A 24,144-nucleotide genomic window follows, 5' to 3' on the forward strand; every position below is an offset into this window, starting at 1 on the left:
CCCTCTTTATAGGAATTACACTGTGGTTGGGCAGACGCAGTCTGAACAGATTATAAATCACACAATTTCCATCTACATATTATACTGCATCCTTCTTCAATAGACTCTTGTCAGTTTCTATAGAATAGACTTTTTGTCAGTTTCACTTTACTGTCTCCATGTCTCCTTGCACAGGCAACCTTATGCAGGAAACAGAATAAGATGCAGAAGTGCCCTGCTATATTTTTTCAAGCTCTCTTGGCAGCCTGTTTTTATTCTGTTTTCAATCTTACAAGATGACCGAGGCAGGCTGCAAAAAAAATACAGTGCGCACCACTGCCAGCTAGCCAAGTGTTTCACAGCTCCAGCTTGGATGTGCCATACTATGAACCACCTCACTTCTTTTGTTGTGTGGCACTGTTTCAGCATGACCAATTTGCACACTTTTTCCTACCATTTCTTCCGTGCCTAAGTGACCTATTCAGGCACTAGTGCTGTAAAGGAAAACTGTCAAAAGGTGGGCTGATCCCTTGAAAGGAGTTAACCTGTGACTAACTACCTGCCTCCCAAGTGGTGAAATAAAGAGACCAACAAGCAGCTCAACTGAAGGGAGAGGTGCAGGGAGTAGGGAAGTCTCCTGCAGGAGATGCTGGGTCAGGGAAAAGACCTGGAAGTGAACTAGCCACACTAGCCAGGTGGAAGACCTAGCAGGGGATATACATTCTGCATAGGTAGCAGCCTGCTGAGGCAGAGGCCTCAGAAGGATCCAGGTGGTTTGTCCATCTTGATTTAATTTGAACTGTGTTTGAGTTTCAATAAATGTATCCCACAGAAAAAGCAATGAATACTGACAGTAGAGGAAGCTTTACTGACGCACAGGTCTGGAAATTGGACACTGGCTTACATGAGAGTGGGAAATACAGACAAGGTTTGATGCAGAGTTTGAGGAGATCCTGTTACAACACCTTACAGGAAAATTTATAAAACTCATTTACACTTCCTCCTTAGGATCCCAACTAAGGCAGGGCCAGGAACAATACACACCATTTGTTCATGTGAGGGCAGAACGGTGCACAGAGAAATAATAAATAATAATATAAAAATAGTAATAATAATAATAAAAATCAAAACCACACTACTTGGGGCACTCCAGATACCAGATTTTGCAACATAACAGCTCTCCAGTTGCTCATTGTGGGCAGATGTGGTTATAGTGGGAAAAAAAGTTTTGTAATTATTTGATTAATAAAGAGAAAGTTATATTACTGGGATGATATAAATATACAAAGGTGGTGAAAGTTATAATGAAGAATATATATTTCATAAAAATAAACACTTTTATTTTCATATTAGAATTGTAAGAATTTTTTTTCTTTGCACAAAGTTCAAGCTGTATTTAAGTCCTGTACGGTTTATATGGGCAGCTTTATGCTTTCACACTCAGCTGCACTTACACTGCCTTTTCTTCTGATTTAGCCCGGTTTCGTTTTCTTTTTCGTTTCTTCTTAGCAGTGGAAGGCTGTTGGGTCTCCTGCACTTTTTTCTTTTTCTTCAGGCAGCTGAGAGGATTGGGGCCACCTGCCCTCTTACGTTTTCTTCTGTTTTCAGACTCTTTTACTAGTCCCTGTTCTTCTTTAAGATGCTCAATACTTTGTTTCTGGTGCTCTGGAACAAGCTGATTTGCTTGCATGGCTTGAACAAATGCCAGTGATTTCGGAGAAGGTTTGTCCAGCACCATAGTGTTCTGAATAATAAACAGAAGAGGAACTCCAGCCTTTTTCTTCACTTTTGTTGCCAAATCCTGGTCCTGTCAAAATCAAACATATCAGTCAATATTTTGGGATGATCAAACCTTCAATTCAAATGCAACTGCTTTTAAAAGTTTAGACAGATACAGTCTATAAAAAAAGTCAGAGTATTAATCTAGCAGATAAACCCCAATTACCTCCCTTACCATAATCCATATCCCTGACAGTGAAATTTACCTCCTACCTTTGTGGACAGAAAAAAATGTGTTTAGAACAGGTAATCAGGTAACTGCCCAAGTAATTTGCAAAAGAGGTAAATGTTCTATTAGAAGATGCTATAAGATTCTAGCAAACCATCTTATTTTCATGTAGTGCAGAATATAAAACAGATTCAAATACATAGAACTGCTAGTGAATGCACAAAGTCACAACAGACCTAAAAATTAGTGTGTGCAGATAAGACAAGTTTCAACAGCACTTGCCAGTTTAATTATCATTTTCTATTTAAAAAAGATGAACCAAAAGCTATTCCAAATTTCCAGTTTAGCATTTTAATTAAAATTACAGTATGTTAAACCAATGCTAACACAAACTGGTGGACAGGCAATCACGGCACATACAATCTTTTTGTTCCCATTCATCATGCAAAAAATCACATCCGCTGCTTGTTTCCTTAAAACTGTCATTCTGTTTTAGGGTACTGACTACAGTAACAGCTAATCATTCACTGGTGCTCACGAAACTGGTAACTTTGCATGCAACCTACAATTTTCCCATTTTGTAATTTGCATGTAAAGTTACTTGTCTTGGGCATGCAAGTCTTAAAAATTTAGTCCCAATAAACCATATAAAATCTCACGTTCATAGTTGGTAGAATTCCTGATACGTACGAATCTGAGAACAGATTTAGGAAATATGGCTTAACTTTATTTTAAAATGTATTACCTGTGTAGCAATGAAATAGTGATGAGGATTACCCATCTCAATCATTGACAATAGACATGCTGAGCCACTCACTGGATCTTTGAAGTGGGAACAGTTTCTAACTTGAAATCTTTGGGCAATTAGCTTTGCTCCATAAAGTTCCTTCCCCAATGACTCCAATTCTTTTAGAACACATCTAAAGAGTAAAAAGAAGAGTGATTTATTAGAGGAAAATAAGTGTTTTTTTAACCAAAAGCTTATGCCTAAACAAATCTGTTAGTCTTTAAGGTGTCACCGGACTCCTTGTTGTTTTTGTGGATACAGACGAACATGGCAACCCCCGATACTTGACTACTTGCACAACTGTTGTATACAAGTGTGTAGAATTCATACAAGGTTCAGGCACTCGGCAACATTCAGGGCACACCCGGAGTGTTGTGCAGGAGCTGTACACACACAGCTCCTCTCAAGGGCATGAACCTTGGAATCTCGCCCAGATGACACGAACCGTGGGAAGCCTCCCAGGACTGGGCTCAAGGCCCGAGAGCAAGGAATGCAGTAGATAGAAATTGGTAAATAAGAATGTTAAACAAAGCTAGTGTATTCCTTTTATCTGTTGGAGAATGTAATGAGCGGGGGGAGAGAAAGAATAAAGGAGAAGGTGGAAAGCTGACAGGGAGAAGTCCGTTGGCAGACCAGCCTGTTTGCTTGCTTAAAGCTTTGTGCTGTCTTGTATTTGAACCGCAACACAAGTGCAAAGATTTTAAATTTTGAATTCTCAAACATGTTTGATTACAGCTGAACATTATCTGATCAGGCTCTATGCTTGTCACACAGTGCCCAATAATCTAAACGAAACAACAGTTTATCTTACTTCAGCAGATGTTCAATAGTTCTAAACAAGACTGATCAGTAACATTTGAAATATTAATAGGGACAATTCAATGGTAGTGTCAAATCCTTATACTCTTATTTATGTTTATACAACTGCTTCAATTGCTATACAAATATATTACCACATTCAAAAACATATGTCAATATAATTATGGCCACTACAAAGACATTCAAATTTCTTAAGACTGTGAGCCCTTTGGGTAGAGGACTGCCACTTCCAATATATTTAGACATCACCTACCACACAGAGCACTACCATAACACAACTAAAACAAAACAATATGCAATTGCATCAATTGCTTTATTTACTGTATGTGGTGTTAATTTATGCCTTAATGTGTATGACCACTGAGTTGCTATGAGACCTCAACTCTGAATGGCATGACAGAGAAAAACAGGCACTGGGATGTCTGATGTGCAATCAGTTTGATTACTATTTTGCAGGTTTGCAAATACATCTACTCAGTGGAAACATTCTCTGGGATTTACATATTAAAGGGGCACGTGGGTGGATGAAAATCAGGGTCTCTGTAAAATACAGATGGTTTGACAGGGCTTGGGAAGGGTCTAGAGCCGTGCAAAGCTATCTGGGGTTTCTTCAGAGATGTGTATTGAGATGGGCATATGTGGATAGCCATATTCACTTCTTAAAACCATAATGCCATTTCAACCATAATTACACCATTGCTAGGGCAATGCTCTGATCCACTCAGTTATACCATTAAGAAAATGGAAGTCCTTTTTGTTCTCTCTCATACCCCAAAAGTTCACTGCATACTCTTTCAGAACATTTTAAGAGTGCATCTATTTCATCTAACAAAGCAATCCTGAAGCAAAGCAGCATGATGGACCAAAACCAATTAATGCTGCCGGTTAGCCTGGTCTTTGGTTTCTGTGCTTCCATTGTTATGTACAATATACTAAACAAACATATATATTTTTTTAAAAAGATCAACATTTTCCCACTGCACATGGTTAAAAAATGAAGGGAAACTGAAGAAAGCAGATACTAATGGTGAAGAGGTAGTAGATTTCAACTCTGTTGACATGGGGAACACGAAAGGATCTATCGAACAAATGTAAACTGAATCACTGCTTTCAACAGGAAGTGTTTTTCCAGGGATAGCAGAAACTATTCTGGAAGTGAAGAGATGGAATGTGTCAAACTTCTACTAAGCACAATGTTAAAATCTAGGTTGGCCTGCTCTGTGCTACATGACTGTCACTGCTGATTTATTTGAAATAAAGTGGAAGGAAAGGAAGTTAGGACAGACAGGTATCAATGTAAGAGGACGTTGTCTGTCTGCAGTTCCACCAGCTTGCAAAGTAAAGATTCTTTTTGGGACCGGTGCTCTAGGTTGAAAGCAAAGAGGGGTTGAGACAAACCAAAAAAACCCACCACCTGGGGATCAAAACACAACCCCTTTTTGTTCATTATACTTATGTCCTTTTCAAAGCAACTATGGTGCTTTTTTTTTTTTTAAAGTCACCCACGCAACTACCATTGTACATCATATCTTGCATTGAAAGCTGGCAATATCACAATAAGTCGGGGGCATGTGGGTGGATGAAAATCAGGGTCTCTGTAAAGTACAGGTGGCTTGACAGGGCTTGGGAAAGGTCTGCCTGATGAAGCTCAGGAAGTTCTGCTGTTGAAATAACTGTTGCAGTAACTACTGGAATATGAAAAAGGTTACACGTATGCTACAAGACCAACCATGTCAGGGGACCTGGTTACAACAGTAGTTCCTCAACATGGCTAAAACATGATTCCATCTTTGAAAGTAAGCAGTGTGAAAAACATGTGTTATCATGCCCTTGAGGCCATATCTCCAAAGCTATGCTCTCTGAAGTCTAAGGATAGGATTTTCAAAGGGTACTGAGGTAGTTCCCCAAACATCACTGAATTTCAAGTTAAGTTCTTTGAAAATCCCAGTCTAAAGAAATAAAACAAGCTGTGCAGTAGGTGAGTACTGGATTTAATTTTAACATAATTGCAATCAACTTTCTACAGGACTATTTCAAAATATGTAACTTATTATTAGGGCTGATTAAAGAGGAAGAAACATTTAAAAATATCTTATTCAATGAATTTCACCAGTATTTGTTGCCTAATATATTCATTGAACAGTATTTAACTAGCACCACAGGTGGCTGAATTCACTGCTGGTAAATAATCTTACAGACACAATTCTACGAGTCCTACTACCTACCCACTACCCACAATTCTACCAGTCTACCCCTATCCACACGCCTGCCCCCTGACCACCCCCCCCAAACTCCCCTGCCCTCTATCCAAACCCCCCACCCCACCCCCTTACCGCGGTGCCTGGCTGGAGCCAGCCACGCCACGCCACCGCACAGCACAGAGCACTGGGTCAGGCCGGGCTCTGCAGCTATGCTGCCCCAGGAGCTCACAACATTGCGCTGGTGGCGCAGTGAGCTGAGGCTGCGGGAGAAGGGTAACAACCAGGGAGGGACCAGGGGCTTGTCTCCTGGGCCAGGAGCTCAGAAGTCAGATGTGGCCCGTGCACTGTAGTTTGCGCCGTAGGCCCATCTCTGCCCCTCAACCCACCCATGAACTTACTAACTCTCCTTTGAACCCAGTTATATATTTGGCCTTCATAACATTCCCTGGCAATGAGTTCCACAGTTAACTAGGCATTGTCTGAAATACTTATGTTTGTTTTAAATTTGCTGCCTATTGATTTAATTGGGTGACCCCTGGTTTGTGTGTTATATAAACACTTCCCATTCACTTTCTTCACACCATTCATTATTTTATATATCGCTATCAGATTCCCTTTACTTGTCTCTTTTCGAAGTTAAACAGTCCCAGTCTTTTTAATCTGTCCTCATCTGCAAGCTGTTCCGTACCCCGAATCATTTTTGTTTCATTTCTCTATAATTTTTCCAATTCTAACATCTCTCTTCTGAAATGGGGCAACAAGAACTTCACACAATATTCTAGGTGCAGGTATAAAATGGATTTATACAGCGGCATTATGATATTTTCTGTCTTATTTATCCCTTTCGAAATGGTTCCTAACTTTCTGTCAGTTTTTGACTCCTGCTGCACATTGAGCAGATGTTTTCAGAGAACTATCCACAGTGACTCCAAGGTTTATTTCTTGAGTGGTAACAGCTAATTTAGACCCCATCATTTTGTATATATAATTAGAATTGTTTGTCAATGTGAATGATTTTGCATTTACCTACATTGAATTTCACCTGACAGTTTCTTGCCCAATCACCCAGTTTTATGAGATCCATTTGTAACCCTTCACAATCTGCTTTGGACTTAACTCTTATCTTCAGTAATTCTGTACTATCTACAAACTTTGCCACCTCACTGTTGACCCCCTTTTCAAGATAATTTATCAATATGTTCAACAGCACTGGTCCCAGTACAGACCCCTGGGGGACACCACTACTTACTTCTCTCCATGGAGAAAACTGATCATTTATTCCAACCCTTTGTTTCCTATCTTAGAATCACAGAACTGGAAGGAACCTGAAGAGGTCATCTAGTCCAGTCCCCTGCACTCAAGGCAGGACTAAGTATTATCTAGATAATCCCTGACAGGCGTTTGTCCAACCTGCTCTTAAAAATCCCCAAATGATGGAGATTCCACCACCTCCCTATGCAATTTATTCCAGTGCTTAACCATCATGATAGGAAGTTTTTCCTAACATCCAACCTAAACCTCCCTTGCTGCAATTTAAGCTCATTGCTTCTTGTCCTATCCTCAGAGACTAAGAAGAATAATTTTTCTCCCTCCTCCTTGTAACAACCTTTTATGTACTTGAAAACTGTTATGGCCCCCCTCAATCTTCTCTTTTCCAGACAAAACAAACCCAATTTTTTCAGTCTTCCCTCATAGGTCGTGTTTTCTAGACCTTTTATCATTTTTGTTGCTCTTCTCTAGACTTTCTCCAATTTGTCCACATCTTTCCTGAAATGTGGCATCTAGAACTGGACACAATACTCCAGTTGAGGCCTAATCAGCATGGAGTAGAGCGGATGCATTACTTCTTGTGTTTTGCTTACACATCCCAGAATGATGTTTGCATTTTTGCAACAGCGTTACACTGTTGACTTATATTTAGGTTGTGATCCACTATGACCCCAGATCCCTTTCCGCAGTACTCCTTCCCAGGCAGTCATTTCCCATTTTGTATGTGTAAAATTGATTGTTCTTTCCTAAGTGGAGTACTTTACGTTTGTCCTTATGGAATTTTGTCAGATTTACTTCTGCCCATGTCTCCAGTTTGTCCAGATTATTTTGAATTATAATACTATCCTCCAAAGCACCTGCAACCCCTCCTAGCTTGGTACTGTCTGCAAACTTTATAAGTGTACTCTCTATGCCATCATATAAATCATCTTTTAACCAGTTACTGATCCATAAGATGACCTTGGCTTATCCCATGACTCTTTACTTTGCTCAAGATCCTTTGGTGAGGGCACTCAAAGGCTTTCTGATAGCCCACAATCACTAGAGCAAATGGATAACCCTTGTCCACTTTTGCTGATCCTCACCCCACCCAATTAATTCTAATAGATTGGTGGGATTTTATTTCCTTTTACAAAAGCCATGTTGACTCTTCCCCTACAAATCACATCCATCTATGTGTTTGATAATTCCGATCTTCATTATCATTTCAGCCAATTTGCCTGGTACTGAAGTTAGATTCAGAGGCCTCTAACAGCCAGGATCGCCTTTGAAGGCTATTTTAAAAGCCAGTGCTACATTACCAACCCTCCAGTCCAAAAGCGCAGAGGCTGGTTTATGCGACAAGTTACACAGGACAGGATAGCTCCGCTCCTTCAGAACCCTTCCGAGAGTCGCGTCTGACCCTGGGGACTTATTCCGCTTTATCGATTTGTTCCAAAACCTTCTCTCGGGACACCTCAGCCTGGCACAGCGCCTCAGACCCATGGACAGGGGTCGGAGGCTGTGCGCAGCCCGGGGCCCACCAGCTCTCGGGGCTGCCCGAGCCCTGCCCGCAGTGCGGGAGGGATACTCTGGCTTTGCGGGGCCCCGCACCGAGAGGGGAACGAACCGCTTCCCTCAGGCTCACGTCGCTCTCCGCCGCAGAGCCCACCGCCGTCTCCCAGGCCCTGGCCGCTGTCCCCCCCCCGCGCCAGCCGGGGCTCCCGTGCACAGCCCCGCCCGCACCAGCAGGGTCACACGGGGACGCGGGGGTGAATCCCACGGGGACCCCTCCCCGGTGCGTGGATATCGGTTCACCTCGCGCCACCTCCGGGACGGGCAAGCGAGCCAGATGTCAGGCGCGCGCGCGCCCGCCCGGGCCACGGTAACGGCCTCCACCAAGCGCGCGCACAGGCGTCCGCCTGGTCACGTGACAGCATGGCGGGGCCCCTCCCCCGCCGCAGCCACTGACCGGGTAGTGCAGAGCTGGGTGGCCCCAGCCAGGTAGCCGGGCAGCTGATCGCGGATCTGGATCTTGTTGCGCAGCGCGGCCTGGCAGAAAGTCCCGTCCAGCAGCACCTGGAAGGGCTCCCGGAAGCCGAAGTTGTACTTGTAGAAGCTCATATATTTCTTGGCATGTTTCTGCCGCGTGATCTTCATGGCGGGAGCGGAGCCGCCCGGCCAACGGCCACAGCGCTCGCGCCTCCGGAACTAAACGGCGGCTGTTTGGCTGCCCCGGATCCGGAAACCCCCAGGCACCTGCGCGGCAAGCGGCCGCAGGAGGCGGGACAGAGAGCGGAGCGCCTTGCGAGGGGCGTGGCTATCGACACGTGTCTTTGAGAGCCGGAACAAGACTGTGCGAAGCCAAGTCACGGCCGCTCGGGCGCGCGTGACCCGTCTACCCCATCACCGGCACGCAGCGCGCGCTCGCGTGCGCGGCTAATGTCTGGGCTCGTGCCGGCGGCTGCGCCTGCGCTGCTGCCCTCGAGCCGAGCGCTTCCCGCCAGTGGGATTCGGGCGGGCGTCACCCCCACCCGCGCGAGAGCCGATCGGGACCCTGAATCCTCCGCGAGAGCCCCGCCCCCTCCCCCGTCCCGGGCCAGTGAGGGGCCCGCCCTCGTCACCCCTCCCTTCCACCTGCTCCTTCACCAGCCCGGGGCCTGGTCCCCAGGGAGAGAGGCCAGCCTGAGCCCAGGCCACCCCAGCCCTGACACCATCCAGCAAGGGCAGCGCCTGCGAGCTGGCAGGAAAACACAATTTTCGGTCTACTGAACGATTCAAAGCTTGAGAAAAAATTTCATCCCAAATCGGGACAAAAAATAAAAACCTCAAAATTTTTGGCTGGAGAGAAATTCCAAATAGGTGTCTTTGGGAAGAACTATGAGGAGGCCGGTGGCACCTTAAAGACTAACAGATTTATTTGGGCATAAGCTTTCGTGGGTAAAAACCCACTTCTTCAGATGCACATGCTGATGGACAGGCATCTGAAGAAGTGTTTATTTACCCACGAAAGCTTATGCTCACATAAATCTGTTAGTCTTCAAGGTGCCACCGGAATTCTCATAGTTTTTCTGGGTACAGACTAACAAGGCTACCCGTCTGATATTTGGGAAGAACTGAAATGGAAGTTTTCTGCCTGCAAGAAAATTGATAAAAGCTGTGCAGGCAGCTGGCCTGGGGACAATCATTTCAGTTTTTCTGATGGAAAATTGAAAATTTCTCTCACATCCGTGCAAATTTTCAATCATCCGTGCAGGGACCAAGCACCTGTCACATGCTATCTTAACCCCAGCAAAGGCTGAGGTATGATCTCAGGAGCTCAGCAAGACCTGAGCTCACACTACACGTATTTGATGAGGAACTGTCCAACCACATGCATTGCTAATGTTTTCTGTGCTTGGCAAGGGGTGAGTTTTCCCCTCACTTTCTAGTTTTAATGGTCTCATTCATTGGTCTGGCTACCCTTTTGCCTTTAGAACATAAGAATGGCCATACTGGGTCAGACCAAAGGTCCGTCCAGCCCAGTATCCTGTCTACCCACAATGGCCAATGTCAGGTGCCCGAAAGGGAGTGAACCTAACAGGTAATGATCACGTGAACTCTCTCCTGCCATCCATCTCCACCCTCTGACACACAAAGGCTAGGGACATCATTCCTTATCCATCCTGGCTAATAGCCATTAGTGGACTTAACCTCCATGAATTTATCCAGTTCTCTTTTAAACCCTGTTATAGTCCTAGCCTTCACAACCTCCTCAGGCAAGGAGTTCCACAGGTTGATTGTGTGCTGTGTGAAGAAGAACTTCCTTTTATTTGTTTTAAACCTGCTGCCCATTAATTTCATTTGGTGGCCCCTAGTTCTTATGGGAACAAGTAAATAGCTTTTCCTTATTCACTTTCTCCACACCATTCATGATTTTATATATCTCTATCATATCCCCCCTTAGTCTCCTCTTTTCCAAGATGAAAAGTCCTAGCCTCTTTAATCTCTCCTCATATGGGACCTGTTTCATACCCCTAATCATTTTAGTTGCACTTTTCTGAACCTTTTCTAATGTCAGTATATCTTTTTTGAGATGACGTGACCACATCTGTACGCAGTATTCAAGATGTGGGCATAGCATGGATTTATATAAGGGCAATAAGATATTCTCCGTTTTATTCTCTGTCCCTTTTTTAATGATTCCTAACATCCTGTTTGCTTTTTTGACTGCCGCTACACACTGCGTTGATGTCTTCAGAGAACTATCCACGATGACTCCAAGATCTCTTTCCTGATTAGTTGTAGCTAAATTAGCCCCATCATATTGTATGTATAGCTGGGGTTATTTTTTCCAATGTGCATTACTTTACATTTAGCCACATTAAATTTCATTTGCCATTTTGTTGCCCAATCACTTAGTTTTGTGAGATCTTTTTGAAGTTCTTCACAGTCTGCTTTAGTCTTAACTATCTTGAGCAGTTTAGTATTATCTGCAAACTTCGCCACCTTATTGTTTACCCCTTTCTCCAGATCATTTATGAATAGGTTGAATAGGATTGGTCCTAGGACTGACCCTTGGGGAACACCACCAGTAACCCCTCTCCATTCTGAAAATTTACCATTTATTCCTACCCTTTGTTCCCTGTCTTTTAACCAGTTCTCAATCCATGAAAGGATCTTCCCTCTTATCCCATGGCAACTTAATTTACGTAAGAGCCTTTGGTGAGGGAACTTGTCAAAGGCTTTCTGGAAGTCTAAGTACACTATGTCCACTGGATCCCCTTTGTCCACATGTTTGTTGACCCCCTCAAAGAACTCTAATAGATTAGTAAGACATGATTTCCCTATACAGAAACCATGTTGACTTTTGCCCAACAATTTATGTTCTTCTAGGTATCTGACAATTTTATTCTTTACTATTGTCAAAGTTTGACTCAGACTCACAATTTATCAGACCACTCTGTTTTATTAGCAAAGCTGCTCTGCTAATACATTTAGAAGTGAGCCCCCCGAGTGGGGCTTGTGTCTCTTAAATTATACAGTTTTTGGAGAACAAGTTACAGAGAAGTTACAGACAAAAGAAGAAAAAGATGTTAGTCACCACCCTTCGAGAACCCTGAGACCAGTCACGTATCTTCAATTACCTGCCACTCTTAACAATCTCCTTTAATAGCTTCCAGTTAACTTAACTAATTGCCCTTCACACCTTCCATTCTGATGCCTGCTTCTTAGACGTGCTGGCTCTATCTTAATTACTTCTCCATTCAAAAGCTAACTGTCCCTACGTGTGCTCCCTCAGATACTTTGTAACATGTTTTGGCATGCCCTCTCATATACAATGTATCCAGCATGTTCCCTTATACAACCTTATACTTATACAATGTTATACTTCCACACTATTGTTTCAACTAATTTGCCCCGTACTGAGGTTAGACTTACTGGTCTGTAATTGCCAGGATCACCTTCAGAGCCCTTCTTAAATATTGGTGTTACATTAGTTATCTTCCAGTCATTGGGTACTGTAGCTGATTTAAAGGACAGATTAGAAACCATAGTTAATAGTTCTGCAATTTCACATTTGAGTTCTTTCAGAACTCTTGGGTGAACGCCATCTGGTCCCGGTGACTTGTTACTGTTAAGTTTCTTAATTAATTCCAAAACCTCCTCTAGTGTCACTTCAATCTGTGACAATTCCTCAGATTTGTCACCCACAAAAGACGGCTCAGGTTTGGGAATCTCCCTAACATCCTCGGCTGTGAAGTCTGAAGCAAAGAATTAATTTAATTTCTCTGTGATGACTTTATCATCTTTAAGTGCTCCTTTTGTATCTCGATCGTCCAGGGGCCCCACTGGTTGTTTAGTAGGCTTCCTGCTTCTGATGTACTTAAAAAACACTTTGTTATTACCTTTTGAGTTTTTGGCTCGCTGTTCTTCCAACGCCTTTTTCGCTTTTCTTACTACATTTTACATTTAATTTGGCAGTACTGTTTGCTCTTTCATCAAGAGAGGTTGATCGTGTGAAGGATATCACCGCACCCACCCTTCTGTAATATCCTGGGACCGACACAGCTACAACACGTTGCTCTTAGGTCATTTTAGCAGTGGTGTGCTTGTCATGGTGATCTCTTTGATAGAAATAGAGAGCTCTTTGCAACTGCACATTCGATCCTGGGAACCATCAGCTACTCAGCAGAATCCACAATGAATCCGCAATTGTAGTCAAGTGATGCAGATAAATGAGATCCAGACAGTTAAGGACTCTGAAGATCAGAAACATCATCTGCAATTGGATTGGAGCCATTGCAGAGTAAGGTATGCTGTTATGATGATCTGCTTTCTCCAGTTTATCCTATATAGGTGGGAAATGCATCATCATGGACCATTTGCAGTTTTTGCATAACCCTTCTGGTCAGTAGGACTTGGAGATGAACCACTTGGAGATGAAAAAGGAACATTACAGTAAGACAGCGGTTTGCCCTATCTATGAATAGACACACGCAACACTCTCAGTCCTGGGTACCCTGAAAACTGTCACAGCCCTACGAAGGTGCTCAGTGATAAATCCAACTTCATATGTTTTCTGGTAACATGAATAAATTATATATATATATATATATATATATATATATATATATATATATATATATATATATATATATTCAGATAATAAATTTAAGAAGTAGGAAAGCATGAAAAAATATTTTCTGGAATATGTGTTTTCTTTCTGTTTCCCTTCACTATCCTCTTCCATCTCAGCTGTGATCTCAGACACATGATAGCATATGTGCCTTGAAAAATCAGAAGATGTAGTACCTGATTATAGAAGATGAATATATTTACACTAGTGGTGAATTTGGCTGGTGATTGTATCTAAGATCAGAACTGAATGTTATGGGCAAAATGTTTCTGAGTCATGCAGCAGACCTCAACTCTGATATTCTGCTCTCCTTTTATGCTTCCATTAATTTCTGTGAGAAATCTGAATATTTAGTGGGAGCAGAATAATGGAGTCTATTCTGATGTACATAGCAGAGTGGTGAATTTTGTCTTCAGTCCATTCTCTATCATGGTGCAGCTTCTGGAATAATTCCAGAACTCGCCTGACAATGCAGAAGGATTCAGGAACTGTTCAGAAATCCCCAGTGAATTTGTACAGTTATCTTGTTTGTTTTACAGGCCAAAACTAACTCTTTAAAAAGTTCGTCTTTTCCATCAGCTACATTCTGGATCAAGTGATTTTTTTTTACTGCTAATATTCACCTTAGTTTCATCTTTTGGAATTTTTATGCTGGACAGTTTGAGTTGCCACAGAAAATAATCCATTAACGTGAAAAAATTAGACATAAACACCTTGCATTTAAAGACGGTAGACAAAGATAAATGCTAATTGAAATCAGTTTCTGAAAGAGAGAGAGAGAATAGAGCTGAGCAGTGAAAACAATTTGTTTTCTCGAGTGATAAAACAGCCCATACTATTAAGGTATTTCCTTCATGTTTAGAAATACCATATTATGCTATTGTCCATTAAATACTCTATTATTTTTCACAGTGCTGCTTTCACATTTAGTCAAATACTAAAAGGCTGTCTGGCTGAAAGCACAACTGAAAGCAGACAGCCTCTGAAGCTCACATACCATTTCAAAAAATAAATCATGTTTTTAAAGCTTACATTCTGGCCTGTATTTTCTTTATTGCATTTGATGTTTCTCTCCAGGGCTTTCTTATGTTGTTGCAGATCCCACCTTGGCTACTGTTTTATCATTGCACCTTATTACTTTTCCCTTCTCATTTAAAAAAAAAAATCCAATAAAAATCTTTGTTTGTATTCTCTTCAAGGAAAGTGGAAGCAGCTATGGGAGGAACTGACTCCAAGTTTACTTTTCAACATAGGTACCAATGGCTTCTAATATCCAAATTTTAATGTACCATCTCCAGTACTTGGTACTGCTTTGGCCACAAAAGCCTAAAGTTAGTGGAATTTTATAAGATATTGAAATCGATCTTGTAGTTTTTCACTCAATCATAGAAATATAGGCTTGGAAGAGACCTCAATAGGTCATCTAGTTCAATCCACTGCACTGAGGCAAGACTAAGTATTATCTGGACCATCCCTGACAGGTCTTTGTCTTAAAACCTGTTCTTAAAAACTTCCAATGATGGAGATTCCCCAACCTCCCGAGGTAATTTGTTCCAGTGCTTAACTACCCTTACAGTTAGGAAGTTTTTACTAATGTCTAACCTAAATCTCCCCTGCTGCAATTTAAGCCCATATGTCTTGTCCTGTCCTTAGTAGATAAGGAGAACAATTTATCACTTTCCTCTTTATAACAATCTTTTACGTACTTGAAGACTGTTATCAGGTCCCCGCTCGGTCTTCTCTTTTCTAGACTAAACAAACCCAATTTTTTCAATCTTTCCTTGAAGGTCATGTTTTCTAGACCTTTAATTGTTGTTGTTCTCCTCTGGATTTACTCTAATTTGTCCACATCTTTCTTGAAGTACAGTGCCCAGAACTGGACACATTTGAGGACTTACCAGTGCTGAGTAGAGTGGAAGAATTACCTCTCATGTCTTGCTTACAATACTCCTGCTAATATATCTATGACAGGATGTACCTACCACTGCTGGAGGTCCTACCCCACCCCACCCCACCCCAGGAAAGCAGCAGTGAAGGTGTGTCTTCCAGGCCTGCCTAGAGAGGGTGCATAGAAGCAGCCAATCAGAGTCCAGCAGGCTCAGATAAAAGGAGTTGCAGGGGCTAAGCAGGTCAGTTGCTGGCTGGGACCAGAGAGGTGAGGAAGGGTCCTCTGATCTGGCTAGAGGTTGATGGGTGGCATTTACTGGCCGTGGGAATGAGAAGACCGGAGAACCGTAACCCTGAGGTAAGTGTGGAGAGAAGGGGGCATGTGGGAAAAGTATCAGGAACAACAGCAGTGAACTGAACACTGCAGTATGTGGCTGCTGTTTATAGGATCCCTGGTTGGGACCCAGAATAGTGGGTGGGCCTGGGTTCCTCCACTGGCTACTGCTGAAATGGCCTAAACCCTGAGAAGGGCATAATGCTCATTTAGAAGCCTGAGCAAAGGTTGGGCATTAAAGGACCCAGAGATGGGGTTGAAGAGCCTGAGGGGAGATAGTTTTGTTGGACACTTGCCAACTTGGAAGGTTTGTCCTTTTTAGACTGAGCCACTGAGGACCTGCCTAATGAGATCAGCAATCTACAAGGAAGTCGGAGGAGGGAGAGATTGCAGCACCACACCTAGCCAATAGGAGGCTCTCAAGAGGTGACTGTCTCTGTCACAGCATCCCGGAATGATGATTGTGTTTTGTTTTTGTTGTTTTTTGCAACAGTGTTACATGGTTGACTCATATTTAGTTTGCAATTTGCTATAACCCCCAGATTCTTTTCCGCAGTACTCCTTCCTAGGCAGTTATTTTTTATTTTGTATTTGTGCAATTGATTAGTCCTTCCTAATTGTAGTACAGTACTTTGCATTTGTCCATATTGAATTTCATTCTATTTATTTCAGACCAATTTGTCAGGATTATTTTGAATTCTAATCCTGTCCCCCAAAGCGCTTGCAACCCCTCTGTCTCAAAGAATCCCTGTATTCACACCCTACACTCTATTGTAATCTTTATACAAAATTTGCTTTGTGAGGTATCATTTGAAAACAACTTGCTAGTCAATAATATTGTGGTGAAATGTATTTAGTAACATTATATGTAAAGTTATGAATTTCTCCTGTATTATGTTACTAGCACATGTTCAAGACCAGACAGCCTTGCCTAGGTAAAGGTATTAAACAAGTCTATACTAAACAGAGAAATATGGGTTTACTGCAATATACATATAGCAGAAAACAAGCCTAACAAGGCGAGGAGATTGCAAATTGTTCTGTTTCATGTGAACACCAGCAGGGGAAGAAAGCAGCATGGAATTTTCTTCTTTGAGTGATGTTCCTGTGGGTGCTCCATTTCAGGTGTTCGTGTATCCCTGCACTTTAGCTCAGACTTTCAGCAGCAGTGCCCATTCGGGCTGCACATGTGTGCTGCCTGTCTTGCGGCGCTGTTGGTGCCTCATCTAGCACGCGCATGACCCGTACCCCTCAGTTCCTTCTCAACCATCCCTGGCCTGAGACAGAGCTCCCAGCAGTTGCTCAAAGACAACCTGTTTTAAATAGTTTAGGATGTTAGATTGTTTGGATAGTATAAGCTTTAGTTTTTAGATGGTTTACTTCCCCTTCACTCACCTAAACATTTTGTTTTCACCCAGCTTTAAACGCTGCCAGACATGCAGGGAAGCAATGTCAGTGTCGGGCAGACACACATTGCATGAGGTGCTTAGATGAGTCGCACATCAAAAGTGCGCTCACTGTAGCAACCTCAAAGCCTGGGCTCACAGAGACCTGAGGCTTAAAATGATCCTGATGGAAAAGTCCCTGCAGCCTGCTTCTGAATCGGGTCAACAGACTCCTACCAGAGCCAGATCAAGGAAGACCTCTCCAGCGACCTCGGCAAAAGCTCATTCCTTAAAAGGTGAAGAAATGAGCTTCTTCACTGCCACACAGAGAGCAATCCAAGAGAAAATGCTCTCCAACCAGATCGCTATCCTTAGTGCCGTGCATTTTTGAGCGAGGAAGAAGGGGTGTTCTTCCCACACCATTTCTCTCCTGCCAGACCATCAATAACATCTGGATCTCTATGCTCAAGACCAACATATAGACATGATATACCACATGGTACAGACACCCCTGGATAAGTCCCCTCCATGCCGTTCCCCACACACTGGCAGTACTGGGATCCTTGGGGACCATATAGAAGATGTCCTAGCCCACACTGGGAAGGCATCAGATTCCCACTTCCACCTTCGGCTATTGGGACATCCAAACCCCTAGAAGGGCCAACAGAGGAGGAGAGAAAAGAACAAGACATCTCCCCCAGTATCAACAACTCCTCCTCCTCTCCACATGAGGCAATTATGCCTTCCCCACCAACGACTGCTGATAACTTTAAATGGTTTCAGGAGTTGTTCAAAAGGATGGCAGATGACCTGAAAATAGCTCTTGAGGAGGTACTGGAAGCACATGAGTTGCTTGACATTTTAGAGACATCCTCAACATCTAAGATAACAATACCAATTAAGAAAAGGAGTACTTGTGGGACCTTAGAGACTAACCAATTTATTTGAGCATGAGCTTTCATGAGCTACAGCTCACTTCATCGGATGCATACTGTGGAAACTGCAGAAGACATTATATACACAGAGACCATGAAACAATACCTCCTCCCACCCCACTCTCCTGCTGGTAATAGCTTATCTAAAGTGATCATCAAGTTGGGCCATTTCCAGCACAAATCCAGGTTTTCTCACCCTCCGCCCCCCCCCCCCACAAACTATTTCCCCTTGTTTTTTTCTACCCCCCCCCCGCCATTCTGGTTAAACTTGGATTTATGCTGGAAATGGCCCACCTTGATTATCATACACATTTTAAAGAGAGTGGTCACTTTGGATGGGCTATTACCAGCAGGAGAGTGAGTTTGTGTGTGTGTGTGGGGGGGGGGGGGGGGCAGAGGTGAGAAAACCTGGATTTGTGCTGGAAATGGCCCAACTTGATGATCACTTTAGATAAGCTATTACCAGCAGGAGAGTGGGGTGGGAGGGGGTATTGTTTCATGGTCTCTGTGTATATAATGTCTTCTGCAGTTTCCACAGTATGCATCCGATGAAGTGAGCTGTAGCTCACAAAAGCTCATGCTCAAATAAATTGGTTAGTCTCTAAGGTGCCACAAGTACTCCTTTTCTTTTTGTGAATACAGACTAACACGGCTGTTACTCTGAATACCAATTAACAAAACGTTGATGGAATCTGCTAAGAGAGTCTGGCAGACTCCAGCCACCATCCCACCCACATGTAAGAAGACTGGTAACAAATACTATGTCCCCTCAAAAGGCACAGAGTTCTTATTTACTCACCCCACACCAAATTCACTTGTCATCTAGGCGGCCAACCAGAGAAGGAGACAACAGTATAGGTCCACCCCCTCTGACAAGGAGTGTAAAAGGTTAGCTCTGTTTGGCCGCAAAGTCTATTCCTCCACATTAATCAGAGTTGCCAACTATGCTGCAATGCTGGCCAAATATAATCACAGGAACTAAGGCAAATGTATAGATTTTTATTAATGACATTCCAGAGGAAAAAGAGAACCATTCAAATAATTGTTTTCTGAATGACAGCTTATAGCAGGGGTAGGCAAATTTTTTGGCCTGAGGGCCACATCGGGGTTCTGAAACTGTATGGAGGGCGGGGTAGGAAAGGCTGTGCCTCCCCAAACAGCCTGGCCCCTGCCCCCTCCCCGCCCACTCACTGCTCCCCTCAGAATCCCTGACCCATCCAATCCCCCCGCTCTTGTCCCCTGACCACCCCCTCCTGAAACACCCCACCTCTAACCGCCCTCCAGGATCCCACCCCTCTATCCAACCCACCTGCTCCCTGACTGCCCTGACCCTTATTCACACCCCCACTCCCTGACAGGCCCCCCCCCGGGACTCCCACGCCTATCCAACCCCCCTGTCCCGCTCACATTTGTATCACTTCCTACAATCTCATAGCTCACAATTTATCACTGTCCTTCTTCATGTAGGCTCAGAGCTGATATCACTGCTTCACACAAATCTGGCCTGTTAGGGTATGTCTACACTGGAATAAAAGACTTGTAGCATGCCTGCAGGGTCAGCTAACTTAGGCATGCAGGGCTCAGGATGTGGGGCTAAAAACTGCTGTGTAGATGCGTGGGCTGGAGCCTGGGCTCTGGGACCCTCCCCTCTTGCAGGGTCCTAGAGCTTGGGGTCCAGCCACAATGTGTACACCGCAATTTTATAGCCTCATGAGCCCCAGTCAGCTGCCACAGGCCAGCAAAGGATGTTTATCTGCTGTGTAGACAGTTCCAGTGAAAACCCTTTCTCTGTATGTGGTCCCCTGGGAAATCCCCAGTACAACCCTTCAGTCCCTCTGCTCTAGCCCTTCCCGTTGGAAAATCCTCAATGCCAACCCTTGTCCCCATAGATGATGCGTGGGGGCACGTGAGGTCATATGCCCACTCTCGTTCCCAAAGACCCCAATTTCTGCAACGGCGGGAGATGGGCTGAGCGCAGCTGAAGGGACATGCCTGGGAAAGGCACCAGCAGCAAGCACTCCTGCTGAGCCCTGTTAGGTGGAGCCCAGAGCAGGGCAGCAAAGCTAGGCTGACAGCATAGCATTGCTGGATGGGGTGCAGGGAAGCCTGCTGAGTTGCATCCCTTCCTTGTGGCCAGCAGCCACAGTTACCTGCTTGAGTATGTGTCTGGATTAGCTTGCCTGGAGCTTGGGGAGTCAGTTGGGGCAATGGGGAGGGTAGGCAGGGGTGGGGAGCCTGGGCAGACAGTGAGGGGGCAAGGGTGATGGGTAGGGAGCCCAGAGAGGCAGCGAGAGTTATGAGTGGGTGGCCGGGGGAGGCAGAGGCAATGGGTGGGGGGCTGGGAGAAGCAGGGGGGCCAGGGCACCAAAATACAAATTTGCCCATGGCGCCATTTTCCCTAAGACCGACCCTGGCTAGGCTGGCCTTAAGGGTGGGTGACTGCCCAGGGTTCCATGGTCAGTGGGGCGCTGTGGTCAAGAGGGTGTTGCTGGAGGGTGCCCTGGCAGTCACTCACCAGGAAGTTGACCATGGCGGTGCAGAGGGAGTCTGCCATTGTGCTCCCCCCCATCTGCAGTTACTAGTTGCCTATGCTTGTCCCCCCTCCCTTGCCCCTAGAACATCTCCTGTTAGGAAATACTCCGCACCAAACCCTCATTTTCCTCCAGTCCTGCCTGTTGGTGGATCCCAGTGCAAACCCGTAGACCTCGGATGCAGCCCCGCTCTGATGCCATCACCCGTCCTAGAGAAATGCGATCCAACAGGTGTTAGCGCTGGGACACGGGCTGGTTTTGTACAGGCCGACCTATGTCTGCTGGGGAGTGACGTTCTTCTATCCCGACACAGCCCCTAGTGTGGACGCAGCGAGAGCAGTACACAGGCGCTCGTGCTGCTCCAGCACAGCGTAGCCACCCCGGCTATACCTGCGCGGCTGACGTGGTACAACCCGCTCGTGTAGGCGCAGCCTAGCGGCCGCACTCACACCAACGCAGCGGCCCGCACGCGCCCAGATCTGCCCCGCGCCCTCCACGTTCGTGTGTCTCTGTGCGAGGCGGGGAGACACACTTGCCGAATCACCACTGATGCGCAGGCGCGGCTCTCTGCGGCCCGATTTTATTCTACGCACGCGCAGTGTGTCTCCCCACTCAAAGTATTATCTGCGCGTGCGTCAACCGGGAACCATCCACTCAACTTCGGCCCTTTTTGACCTTACCCTTAGTTTCCGTCCGGAAGTCATTCACAACCACCTCCGGGCCCTTAGTCACGCTTCCGGTGTTTCATTTTTCTCTTTCCGGCCGGCGTGGGGCAGCCTCTCTCAACATGGCGTCTCGCAAGGAAACCACGGTGGCCGCCAGCACCGGCTCCTCCGCTGCCGCCAGCAAAGCCAGGGGCAAGGGGGCCCCGGGGGACTCGGCCGTCAAGCAGGTGCAGATCGACGGGCTGGTGAGTAAGCGGAGCCGGCGCGGAGGGTCGGGTCTGTGCGGCCGCCTGGCCAGGGCCGTGTGGGGGCCGGTGGCGGCGGCGGCAGCAGCAGCGCGGTTTGAAGCATCCCCTCTGCGGGGAGAGTCGGTTTTCATCACTCCCGCCTCGCGGGGAGACGCGTTTTCGGGTGTCCCCCGGGGGACGGCGGGAGTGGCACCGCAGAGGGGGACTTGCCATTTTGGTCAGTTACTCGGTCATAGGGTTTTAAAAATCGTAAATCCCAGCTATTTAAATCTGTATTTCACGGTGTTGTAATTGTCGGGTTTCTGACCCGAACAGGAGGTTTTTTGTGGTGCGGGGTTGCGGTACTACTACCCTTACTTCCGCGCTGCTGCCAGCGGCGCTGCCTTCAGAGCTGGGCAGTTGCAGAGCAGCAATTGCTGGCCGGGAGCCCAGCTCTGAAGGCCGCGCCGCTGCCAGTAGCAGCATAGAAGTAAGGGTGTCATGGTATTGCCACCCTTACTTCTGTGCTGCTGCCTGCAGAGCTGGGCCCTCAGTCAGCAGCTGCCACACTCTGGCCCCCCAGCTCTGAAGGCAACAGTAAGGGTGGCATGGTACTGCTGCCCTTACTTCTGCACTGCTGCTGGTGGGGCACTGCCTTTGGAGCTGGGATCCTGGCCAGCATCTGCTGCCCTTTAGCTGCCCAGCTCTGAAGGCAGCACAGAAGGAAGGGTAGCAGTGCCACAACCCCCCTAAAATAACCTTGTGACCCGCCCCCCGCAACTCCCTTTTGGGTCATTTGAGAAATGCTGTTCTTCCCAATGAAATCTATATAGTATAGGATAAAAGCACACAAAAAAACAGATTTCATGGAGGGAGACCAGATTTCATAGTCCATGACCCATTTTTCATGGCCATGAATTTGGTAGGGTCCTAGGTACTGGGAATGGAATCTGATGCGACCTGCTACCATGGTCTCACCCACGTTTATTGCCTCCACCTTCCAATGCCCTAGCATACTAAAGGTATAAATAAAACATGGAATCACAGGATTGGAGGGAACCTCCAGAGATCTTCTAGTCTAGTTCCCTGCACTCATGGCAGAACTAAGTATTATCTAGACTGTCCCTGATAGGTGATTGTGTAATATGCTTTTAAAAATCTCCCATGATGGAAATTCCACAGCTTCCATAGGCAGGTTTTTCCAGTGCTTCACTACCCTGAGAGCTAAGACGTTTTTCCTAATGTTCTACGTGAACCACCCTTGCTACAATTTAAGCCCATTGCTTCTTGTCCTATCCTCAGAGGTTAATGAGAACATATATCCCCCCCCCCCCCCGTAACAGTTGAAAACTGTTATCATGTCCTTTTCAGTCTTCTCTTCTCCACTCTAAGCGAATCCAATTTTTTCAATTTTCCCTTATAGGTCATGTTGTTTAGACCTTAAATAATTTTTGTTGCTCTTTTGCGAACTTTCTCCAATTTGTCCACATCTTTTGTGAAATGTGGCGACCGGAACTGGACACAATACTCTAGTTGAGGCCTAATCAACGTGGAGTTGAGCAGAAGAATTGCTTCTTGTGTCTTGATTACAACACTCTTGCTAGTACATCCCAGAATGATGTTTGCTTTTTTTGCGACAGTGTTACATTGTGCTTTCTTATTTAGCTTGTAATCTACTATGGCCCCCAGATCTTTCTCTGGTATTCCTTACCAGGCAGTCATTCCCCATTTTGCATGTGTGCAACTGATTGTTCCTTCCTAAATGGAGTTCTTTGCATTTTTCTTTATTGAATTTCATCCTTTTTACTTCAGACCATTTCTCCAGTTTGTCCAAATCATTTTGAATTTTAATCCTCTCCTCCAAAGCACTTGCAACATCTCCAAGCTTGGTATTGTTCACAAATTTTTCAAGTGTACTCTCTATGCCATTATCTAAATCATTGATGAAGAACAGAACCAGATCCACAACTGATTCTTGGGGGACTTCACTTGATATGCCCTTTCAGGTTGACTGTGAACCACTGGTAACTACTCTCTGGGAACGGTTTTCCAATCCTTTATGCATCCACCTTTTAGTAGCTCCATCTAGGTTGTATTTTCTTAGTTTGTTTATGAGAAGGTCATGGGAGACAGTATCAAAAGCCTTACTAAAGTAAAAGTATACCACATCTCCCCCTTCCTCCCTATTCACAAGGTTTGTTACCCTGTCAAAGAAAGCTATTAGGTTGGTTTGACACTATTTGTTCTTGACAAATTCATGCTGACTGTTACTTATCTTATCTTCTAGGTGTTCACAAATTGATTGCTTAATTATTTGCTCCATTATCTTTCTGGGTACTGTAGTTAAGCTGTCTGGTCTGTAATTCCCCTGCTAGTCTTTATTTCACCTTTTATAGGCTGGCACTATATTTGCTCTTTTCCAGTCCTCTGGAATTTCTCCCATCTTCCATGACTTTTTGAAGATGATCGCTGTGGCTCAGATATCTCCTCAGTCAGCTTCTTGAGTATTCTAGGATGAATTTCAACAGGCCCTGGTAACTTGAAGACATCTAACTTGTCTAAGTAATTTTTAATTTGTT

The 24,144-nt window shown here is 44.8% G+C and overlaps 2 protein-coding genes across 2 annotated transcripts in view; one reads left to right on the plus strand and one right to left on the minus strand.

Annotated features, from left to right (window-relative positions):
* Positions 1 to 824: 824 nt before the first annotated feature.
* UTP23 (UTP23 small subunit processome component) lies at positions 825 to 9,236 on the minus strand. Its single transcript, XM_084620991.1, has 3 exons — positions 8,955 to 9,236; positions 2,673 to 2,847; positions 825 to 1,786 (listed from the first exon to the last, which is right to left on the minus strand). The coding sequence occupies exons 1-3, from the start codon at positions 9,140 to 9,142 to the stop codon at positions 1,430 to 1,432; spliced, it is 720 nt and encodes a 239-aa protein (XP_084477117.1). The 5' UTR covers positions 9,143 to 9,236; the 3' UTR covers positions 825 to 1,429.
* A 12,177-nt stretch (positions 9,237 to 21,413) lies between these two features.
* EIF3H (eukaryotic translation initiation factor 3 subunit H) overlaps positions 21,414 to 24,144 on the plus strand; it is a 132,977-nt gene continuing 130,246 nt past the window's right edge. The window contains exon 1 of the mRNA XM_084620733.1: positions 21,414 to 21,583. Within this exon, the coding sequence (XP_084476859.1) occupies positions 21,461 to 21,583 (123 nt within the window). The 5' untranslated portion in view covers positions 21,414 to 21,460. The remainder of the gene's footprint in view (positions 21,584 to 24,144) is intronic.

The sequence above is a fragment of the Lepidochelys olivacea genome (assembly GCF_965140295.1).
Source record: "Lepidochelys olivacea isolate rLepOli2 genome assembly, chromosome: 2".
In the NCBI taxonomy this organism is placed as follows: domain Eukaryota; kingdom Metazoa; phylum Chordata; order Testudines; family Cheloniidae; genus Lepidochelys; species Lepidochelys olivacea.